General features: G+C 35.3%; 1 protein-coding gene across 1 annotated transcript in view; it reads left to right on the top strand.

The window, feature by feature from the left end:
- The window catches only part of LOC144974658 (calcium/calmodulin-dependent protein kinase type 1-like), a 100,534-nt gene extending 93,418 nt beyond the window's left edge, over nt 1-7,116 (top strand). Inside the window, exons 7-10 of the mRNA XM_078917742.1 lie at nt 174-286; nt 2,064-2,142; nt 2,527-2,614; nt 3,290-7,116. Coding sequence (XP_078773868.1) covers nt 174-286; nt 2,064-2,142; nt 2,527-2,614; nt 3,290-3,433 — 424 coding nt within the window. The 3' untranslated portion in view covers nt 3,434-7,116. The remainder of the gene's footprint in view (nt 1-173; nt 287-2,063; nt 2,143-2,526; nt 2,615-3,289) is intronic.
- Nucleotides 7,117-10,695: the final 3,579 nt, after the last annotated feature.

Below are 10,695 nucleotides of genomic sequence, written 5' to 3'. Positions count from 1 at the left end.
TAACACAGAACGCTTATTGGTCATGATGAAAAAGGTAGAAAGTATATATTCTAAATTTGTCGCTTTTCATAAAGTTTTCCACAAATAGCATCTGAATCAAAATTTGAAGGACCCAAAAAAATAAATAAGATAAATAAAATTGCCATTTTTTTCTTTTTTTCTTTTCCAACCAGATTGTGTGGTTATCCCCCTTTCTACGATGAGAACGATGCAGAACTTTTCAAACAAATCTTGAAAGCCCAATACGAGTTTGACTCTCCTTTCTGGGATGAAATATCAGAATCAGGTGAGGATCTGGGTGGGGTTCCTGACCTCCTATAGTGGGCAGGGAGGTACTTACTGTGTCTTCTATCCCCTGTTTTCCAACTTGCTTTCTGTCATTGTCTTGGAAAGAGATTACTTGGTTTTGTCCTGGCCTTGGCCAGATACCCTGGCTGAGAGGGAAACGGTCAAATGTAAAGTTAGTTTTGGGAGATTATATTCTTTTCCTTGTAAATCATCTCTCTGTGTGTTATGTATTATTATATTTGTTGTTTTGAATTTAAATGTAAGCATTTGAGTGTAATCCTCTTTGTAGGGACCTGTGCTCGTGTCTGGATGAGATTTATAGGTGATCTCAGACTAAGTACATTGATGGTACAAAAACAGGTGAGGATGATAGAATACAGAACGATCTATGAAATATTATGGGTGGTATAGAAAGCAACTGCAGTCATTGGGTATAACTTTTATCTCATCATTCATATTATTATACTTTCATGATTCACTCCAGCGACTCTTGTCTTTGGTGTGCTTTTTTGGGGGAATGTGTTTCCGTACCCTTTAGTCCTCCTAGACATTCAAAGCAGCTTTTGAGTTTTCCCCCCTCAGTCTTCCCTATTTTGATTATGTAAATGCTGCTGCTCGAAGCTCGAAGAAAAAAGTAATAATGGGAAATTGATTGTAAGCTTCAATTTAATTACAAAAACAGATCAAATGAACGTTTCGAGTTTCCCCTTTATCAATTAAACAGGATGAATGAAACACCACAGATGAATGAAATAATGTGATAGTGGCGTAGTTAAGATGAATAAACAATTTTGATTAGAAAATTAGTTTAAGCAGAGAGTATGAGACAAAGTTTGCCTTAAATAAGTAGAATACATATAGGATAGGTCATACCAGAGGGTGGTTGAGAAGAAGATCACATACCAATTCATTTTTGCACTTTAGAAAAAAAAAAAAAAGAGCCCTCTTCTACTTCCTTACCCAGTTTTCCTGCTTGGAAGCTGCACCCATAACAAACTCATTGAAACTCGAAGCCCCATGGCCAGGTGGACACATGAATGCATGAGAGGCCTTCATCCAATCCATTCCTGGCAAGCCTGACAGGACTTGGCAGCAATCAGTGCACCTGAAATCAGGTGTTCAGTCTCTTAACCCTCTCCTTACCAGCCATTTTCAGGATTTTCCCCAAAACTTCACACCCAACTAACACAACAATTAATTGTTTATCACTCAGACACAATATCAGTAAAATTCTTGCGATAAATAATTTCTTTAGCAAAACAAGCTCTACAACACACTGTTCTTTTTCTTTAAATTTGATGATGTACAGAAGAAATTTGAATAAGAAAATTGTTGGTTGTATCATAACGAATGTGACAATTTTCCTATAAGGAGAGGGTGAATGTGAGATGGACGTCTAGCACAGACCTGAACTTCCCCAAATTGAAATAAATGATCCTATACGATTCTAATTGCTAAAATGAAAACATGGGGAAAAAACAATCACACAAGTGTATGCGTTTCCATCACCTCGTGTCACAATAAAGTTGCTTGGATGACTTCTTGATGAGTGAGAAATTTGCATGGAAACATCCAACATAGATGAGTAATGTATATCAACCACAAGAAAACCCATTAAACTCTGATATTGATGTTTTTAGTTTTATTTTCTTCTTTATCAGAAATCTCCCAGATAGTTCCTACAAGGGACTTGATTACGGAAGGTATACTGTTATGTTATATAGATAAATGTTCAGGCATTTTCTTTTATGAATGTAAATTCTTGTATTCCTCAGCCAAAGACTTTATCCGCCATTTGATGTGTAAGGAACCCAAAGAAAGGTTCACCTGTAAGAATGCCATCAGCCATCCATGGTAAGTCGTGAATTGTTTTTGTCAGCATTTGAGGTTAGTTGTCATAAGTAGGGACATGTGTGGAGCTTATTATTTTTTTGTTGTTGTGAATAATATAATTTAAAAAAAAAAAAAAAAATAAAAAAATTTCCTTTATTCATCCCATAGGGGAAATTTGTCTCTAGGGTCTATTCCAAGGGAAGACTGGAATAACCCAGGCATCAGCCGCAGAGCAGCGCCGCAAAGTGAGCTGGGGCGAGGTGACTTGCTCAAGGCCACACAACGCAACGGCGGGTGATTGAACTCGGTACCTTTCGGGTAGGAAACAAAGACCGTACCACTGAGCCACGCTGCCCCTATTCTACTCAATTCCACAAAATATTTTTTATTCCTTTATAATTTCAGGATATCTGGCAATGCCGCCCTAGACAAGAATATTCACGCCTCTGTCAAGGCACAGATGCTCAAAACATTCGCAAGGACTAAGTGGAAGGTGAGATCTTGGCCTCTAAGATTTTTATATAAATATATGGGAGAGGAAAAAGCAAGGACAGACCTAAATATGTCGCAAGCGCAGTAACACCCTTAACTCTCTTGAGACTGAGGTTTTCTGAACTCTATAAGCGTTGAAGACTGTTTTTAAAAGGTTTTTAAAAACCAAGTTAATCATAAATTTAATGTTATATCTTAACGAAATATAAGTAATTAGTTTGAAATTTACTATTATTTATAACATAAACTGCATCACTCTATCTGTTATTATTTATAACATAAACTGCGTCACTCTCTCTGTTACAGTGTTAATGATGGGATTTATTAAAAAAGTGTATTTTTTGGTTTTCTACAAAAATTTCGGGAAAATAACGTGTAATGAGTAAAATGGGTATAATACTTCTAAAAACTGTTTTTGAGTCATAAACTCTAAGAGAAAACGCCTAACAATACAAAAATGTCAAAATTTACCAATAAAATATCATTCTTGAGCATAATCCTCTTTTGAGTTGCATATTTTGAAGCATTTCAGATCAGAAGCTCAGACTATAGATAGATATCAATTCTTTGTCTACCTTGACTGACTTGCTCTAAATCGTAAAACCTTAAAAACTAACTAAACCAACTCCTCCTCCCCCCCCCCCCCCCCCCCCCCCCCAAACTTCATCATTTCCAGCAAGCTTACAATGCCACGGCTGTGATCCGACAGATGAAGAAATTGGTCGTGAACAAGGAAGAGACAGGGAGCAGTAACCACCACCATCACAACAACCCCACCTCCAGCCCGAATAGCACTTCTGCTACGTCTACTGCCGATTAAAATCAACGCATAATAATATAAGAATATATATATAATATACTTGTCATGTTGAAAATGTTGATGAATAATGATGAGATTGGCCATTCTGGGAACTTCAATCACGATTGCAGTCCTGAAGGATTTTCTCTCCTTTGAGATTTGGGTAATATAACTTGTCTGGAAATGCTGATATTGATGATGGTGTGATGATCACAATAATGGTAATCGTGAGGATGATGATGATGATGATGGTAACGACATGAAGAATATGCTGCTGCTACTAAAGATGGATTTTTGGCGATCGTAATTCATTCATTCATCCATTCATTCATTCATTCATCAACGATTTTCCCCTTTTTGAGTTTTGTTGTATATATTATGATGGCCATGGGCAGGAAATGATAATAGGAAATGTTGATGGTTCTGACATGGGAGATTGCACTCTTAAGAATTTTCTCTTATATTTTCTATAAATTTGTTGTTTTTTTTTCGTCTCTGTCGACTCATCTCTAAATGAGAAAAAAAAGATATATGAATGTCTGGTGGTTTGATTGAAGTTGTGTAATATTCATTAAAAAAAAAGAACCTTTTGTTTCCCAAATTCTCTATTATATTATGTATTATCAATTGTGATGAGCATTTTTATGGTTTTTATTTAAAATTCCACTAAATATTTACAATGGTTCCCTTCTAAGTGGATGCTTGTTTAGAAATAATCTTTGTATAACAAGACTTTTCTCTCTTTAATTTACAATTTCAAAGGAAATGGTCCTCAATCAAAATGGAAATTGATCAAGAGCAAGCTGTAGATTAAATCAATACTTTTTATAACGATGTCAAAAATGGAGTTTAGTAGAACGGTGGAAAATGTCCTTATTGCATTCCGTAGAAATGGTGACCACTGTATTTATTTAAAGAGAAAATTCAAAAGTCAAATTCCCGGTCTCATTTCAGTTTGTTTATTTTTTAAAGCCGTAATTGTATTCTCTTGAATGGAAGACAATTAAATGAAAGTTCAACTCACAGCGATGGAAAGTGAATCTGTATATACTTACTGTCAGCGCGTAGCGTATCATTGTTTTTTATTTTTCTCTCTCTCTTTATCATGGGTGATAGCACAATACAAGAACGAGGGCCACTTTGTGAGTCTTTTTATTTTAAAAAAAGTGAATCATGTCGTAAGAATTGATAAATCTTGTCAAGGCAGATGTTTCTTGTTCATTGCGAGCTAAATTACAATGTGTTTATCATTAAGGGTTGTATATGGATGTTGCTAAATGATTGAATCACATTTTACTTATCAGGTGGTGAAACTGGAAAATGACTAGAATGAAAATACCCTCCCTTGTGAGATCAACTCCAGATGTCTTGTTGATCCTTCATCCATCTTTCTGTTGTTTTGATTTCTTTCGTGTAGCTTTCCGTGCATTCTCCTGAAATAAGACGTGTTGGTTCAGCTGGTCTGTGGTTCGGGTCCTTTGGTGAAATGGATACAAAGAGTTAAACAAGACTTGTTGGTTCCAGCTGGTCTGTGGTTCGGGTCCTTTGGTGAAATGGTACAAAGAGTTAAACAAGACTTGTTGGTTCCAGCTGGTCTGTGGTTCGGGCCCTTTGGTGAAATGGTACAAAGAGTTAAACAAGACTTGTTGGTTCCAGCTGGTCTGTGGTTCGGGCCCTTTGGTGAAATGGTACAAAGAGTTAAACAAGACTTGTTGGTTCCAGCTGGTCTGTGGTTCGGGTCCTTTGGTGAAATGGATACAAAGAGTTAAACGTCTCTGGAAGATGATATTCATTTCATGTCAATCATCATTCAGATATTAAGATCACTGTTATTTGATGATGATACAATATTAACATTTGAGCTAACTTTTTGTTGTTGTTGACATTGTCCTTTGGTTTTGATCGATCAGGACTTCTTAAATAGATCCGGACAAGAGGCATTGGTGGATTGATCTTGGAATCCACTTCTGTTCTCTGTTTGAACTTGTCCCCCTTGTATTGCTTTTTCTTGGGTCCTTGTAAATGCATGCCATGCTCTGCTATGACCAAAAAGTGTCATCTTTAAAAAACCTGAGAAAAATCAGGTAAATAACAATGAAGATATGATATGATATAAGTCCAGATTTATGTAGGCTTTTACAGCCTTTTATCTGCTCTTGTGCATTCGTGAATGTATTTAATTCAAGTCTCTCAAAACTGGGCATGCCACATAGTGGAAGGAGGTGTCTGAATTTAACTTTACAAACAGTATTTTTCTGTTTCACAATGAGCATCAAGACGGCACTTGAATGCCTGCAAAGATGAATAAAATTTTTTTTTTTTTTAATGGGGTGAAGTATGACACATAATGTCATCCACACCACAGTACTTTTGCTATTCCGATCCAGTTTTCAGGGGTCAATATCTGAAGCACGCCATCAAGACAAAGTCAGAGCTGGCCTTTTGTGGCATATTTTGCCCAAATTACCCAAAGCGTTATTTGTTTTTTGGTTGTATTCTTGAACTATTTTGATAACATTTACTGTTAACCAGGATAGCTCCATTCTTTCTTAAATATTTTTCATAACGATTGGATTAATTTACTTCATTTAAAAAAAAATAAATTTATGATTGATGGGCTGGAATTTCTGGCTTTGTTTTGTTTTTTGTTTTTTTTAAAGATGTACAATTAACTTTCTTATCGATTTATTTCGTAAAAAAACATTTTCAGGTTAGAATGTAAATTAAATCTTATGTTTTGTAGGTTTAATCACTTTTAGTCTCTGCTAACACTCTGTGGTCCTTGATATATTAACTTCCTGTTTCAACATTTGTATTATCCTGTTGGTTTTTGTGATTGTGGATTTTCATATGTGAAATTTCTAATGAACGAGCATTCCCATGAAGGATGAGTTGGTGTTTGAGAGTCGTGTATCATTGAAGAACATCCTTTTCTTGTGCGTGATGTACTGTCGCTCCCTGACAGAATACAGTCTTTGATTTTGGCTAGACAACTTTTACTTCTGGATGGGGTTCCTGACCTCCCATAGTGGGCAGGGGGGTACAAACTGTGTCTTCTATCCCCTTATATCTGTTTTCCAACATGCTTTCTGTCTTTGTCTTGGAATGAGATTACTTGGTTTTGTCCTGGCCCTGTCCGGATACCCTGGTTGAGAGGGAGACAGTCAAATGTCAAGTTAGTTTTGGGGGATGATATTTTTTTCCTTGTAAATCATCTCTCTGTTATGCACCGTATTATGTTTTTGTATAGCTATTATATATGATTTGTAAACATTAGAGTGTATTCCTCTTAGTCGGGACCTGTGCTTGTGTCTGGATGAGACTTTTAGTGATCTCAAACTAAGTACATTGGTGGTATGCTCTTGGAATCTACATCTGATCCCTATTTGTTCCCAGTTCCCCTTTTTCTTACTTTCTCTTGGGTGCTTTAATTATAATTCTAAAACTTTTTACAATCCCATTTTCTTCCTTTTTACTGGTGCTGATATGACCTTAATGTGTTACAAGCGCCGTAAAACCCTTAAAAACAAAACAACAACAAACTTCATTTAGGACTTTAGAGAATCCGATCCAAAAACTTTTAAAGTTGTGAGTCATTCTATAATCTATAAATATTTGAGGTAAAAGTTTTCTAGCTTTATACAAATATGTTGTGTCAGTTTGCGACAGTCTAACTTGTAATCTTTCGATTAAAAAAAAATAAATTATTTTTGATTTTTATTTTGAATGAATGTTTTTGTTTTCTGTGCATATTCGGGTGGTGAAAGAAAGTTCATGTTGATTTAATTATAACTGGTGTTCATTCCTTTCTTATACTTAATAAAAAGAAATATTATATACATATATATATATATTGTTATATTGATTTACATATACTTGACATTAACTATTATATAATTATACATGGTAATATAGATGCATATCATAACGGGGTGATATACTTTTTTTATTATTATTATTATTATTGTGACGTCTGTGATTGTTTTCTTTATTCATATTGTTCCAAATAGCTATCGTATCTCCAGACAAAATAAACGCCCCCAAAATTTGTGGACATTTTATTTTTACAAAACAATTCTATTCCTTATGACAGAAAGTTTTGTATATCTGCAGCGAACTCAAATATGCGAACTAAATATTGTTAATTTATTTTTGAAAAAGTTTTAAGACTTATGATTGTTGTTGCATCTTACTCATTCAAAACTGTAACTCCAATGAAATATTGACATTTTCGTAGAATCATCGGAAGTGACAGAGGGAGTTTTCTATTGTTTTTTTTTTTATCCATTTTAGATTGTTTTTACTCTTTCTCGACAAATAAGGATATTATTTCTAATAATAGTATAAGATACTCAAATTTATTCAGCAAAATGTAGATAACTTTAACTCTTTACAAATAAAGACATGTAATAATACAAAATACAACTGGGTGGGGTTCCTGACCTCCCATAGTGGGCAGGGGGGTACATACTGTGTCTTCTATCCCCTTATATCTGTTTTCCAACATGCTTTCTGTCTTTGTCTTGGAATGAGATTACTTGGTTTTGTCCTGGCCGTATGCCCTGGCTGAGAGGCAAGCAGTCGAATGTATAGTTAATTTTGGGAGACGACATTTTTTTCACTGTAAATCATCTCTCTGTTATGCACTGTATTATGCTTTCTTTATATTATATATGATTTGTAAAACATTTGAGTGTGTTCCTCTTAGCGGGGACCTGTGCTTGTGTCTGGATGAGACTTTTAGTGATCTTAAACTAAGTACTTTGATAGAGTGCTTTTGGAATCTACACCTGTTTCTTTTTTTAACCAATTCCCCTTTGTCTTCCCTTTTTTTGGATGCTTTATTGTAATTCTAGAACTTTTTACTATCCCATTTTCTTCCTTTTTACTGGCGCTGATATGACCTTAATGTGTTGCAAGCGCCGTAAAACCCTTAAAAACAAAAACAAAACAAACAAAATACAACAGTTATTGATTGAGACTCAATTTTACTTGAGCAAAAAATGGTAAAAATCAGTGTAGAAAAGGCATAAACAGTCGATAGCTGGTCGGGTCTTGTTTTAGGTCGACACACATCAGATAAACAAAGAGATGAAGAACAAAAGTGCTTCTGTTTTTAACTATTCACCGTCGTCGACATCCATGACAATTCAGCCACTGATTTGTTGTCTATATTTATATATTATGTATTCACAAACTACAATCAGTTGACCTGTATATTTGCCTTGCCATTTTCGAGAAAACGTGCGCCAAGAATAAGTTAAATTATTTTAAGTTTGACGAAATCATAATATATTGCCCCACAGTTGCATCATGGCGATGAAATTCAACAAAATGTTGAGTTATCTATTTGTCTGTCTGCCTGTCTGGGTGGGGTTCCCTACCTCCACAGTGGGCAGGGAGGTACTTAACGTGTTTTCTATCCCCTTATATCTGTTTTCCAACATGCTTTCTCTCTTTGTCTTGGTATGAGATTGCTTGGTTTTGTCCCGACCCTAGCCGGAGTCCTTGGCTGGGAGGGAAACAGTCAAATGCATAGTTATTGTTTTGGGAGATGATATTTTTTTCCTTGTAAATCATCTCTCTGTTTTGTATTATTATATTCGTTATTTTGAATGTATAATGTAAGCATTTGAGTGTATTCCTCTTTGTTGGGTCTTGTGCTTGTGTCTGGGTGAGACTTATAGGTGATATCAGACTAAGTACATTGGTGGTATGCTCTTGGAATCTACATCTGATCCCTATTTGTTCCCAATTCCCCTTTGTCATACTCTCTCTTGGGTGCTTTAATTGTAATTCTAGAACTTCGGACTATCCCATTTTCTACCTTTTTACTGGTGCTGATATAACCTAAATGTGTTGCGAGCGCCGTAAAACCCTTAAAAAAAAACCAACAAAAACAATGTCTGCCTGTCTGTCACTGTGTCGGTCTGCCTCCGTCTACCTGTCTGCCAGTTTGTCTGCCTGTCTGGCTGTGTCTATCTGCCTGTTGGTCACTATATCTGCCAAGCCTCGCTGTCTATCTGTCTGTTTGTCTGCCAGCTTGCCTGCCTGCCCACCTGTCTGTCACTCTGTCTTCCTGTATCCTTGTATATCTGTCCATCTCTGTAGGCTGAAAAATTACTTGAAAATACGCAATTGATGAGAACATTATTTAATATTGCTGAGGTTTTCAAATGCCTGCTCCTAAGTTTGTTTCATTTTATTTTATTATTTTTTATTTGTTTGTTAGTTTTGTTTTGGTTACATAATAATTTTTTTTCAGGCTGTATTTGATCTTTCCTAAATATCCAAATAAAAGTTATTGAAATTCAACCATAATTTATTAGCCGTCTTTTAATCAAAACATTACATTGGGACTGTTAGTTTTTTGTTGTTTTTTGTTTTTTTTTTTGTTTTGTTTTTGCCATAAGATATCATACCTTTTTATTTTTCTGGGGTTTAATGTGTTGTTTTTTCCATGACTATTTGAATGTTGATGAACAATGATGAAGAAATTGATGTTGTGTAAGTTTTGAATTTTTGAGAAATTTTTGTTGTGATAAAAATATGATTATACTGATCTTCTGACTCGATTTTCTTCTACCCTATTAAAAAAATTTGTTTCCACTGCTTGGAAGAATTCAACATCCCTTGGTGAAAAAGGAAAGACTAGCAAGGCGCTTTCAATCTCTGATTCCAATCACTACAACATAGTGGGCAGGGAGGTACTTACTGTGTCTTCTATCCCCTATATCTGTTTTGGAGTGAGATTACTTGGTTTTGTCCAGGCCCTGACCGGATACCCTAGCTGGGAGGAAAACAGTCAAATGTATAGTTAGAGTTTTGGGAGATGATATTTTTTTCCTTGTCAATCATCTCTCTGTTATGGACTGTATTGTTTTGTTTCCATATTATATATGATTTGTAAACATTTGAGTTTATCCCTCTTATTTGGGACCTGTTCTTGTGTCTGGATGAGACTTTTAGGTGATCTCAAAATACGTACTTTGATAGTATGCTCTTGGAATCTACATCTGTTTACTATTTGAACCAATTCCCCTTTGTCTTACTTTTTCTTGGGTTCTTTAATTGTAATTCTATAACTTTTTACTTTCCCATTTTCTTCCTTTTTACTGGCGCTGATATGACCTTAATGTGTTGCAAGTGCCGTAAAACCCTTAAAAACAAACATACCTGCAGTGGTGCCAACATTACGTAAAAAAAAACTAATGTGTATTCTTATGTATTTTCTTTTATTGTACACATTTTGCCCAGGATCGTAAGCATTATTGCAGTTATTT

This window comes from Berghia stephanieae, chromosome 6, assembly GCF_034508935.2.
Source record: "Berghia stephanieae isolate SIO BIC M18660-M18661 chromosome 6, UCSD_Bste_1.3, whole genome shotgun sequence".
Lineage (NCBI taxonomy): Eukaryota > Metazoa > Mollusca > Gastropoda > Nudibranchia > Aeolidiidae > Berghia > Berghia stephanieae.
The sequence above is the reverse complement of the archived record's forward strand: the minus strand, read 5'-3'. Positions and strand labels throughout refer to the sequence as shown.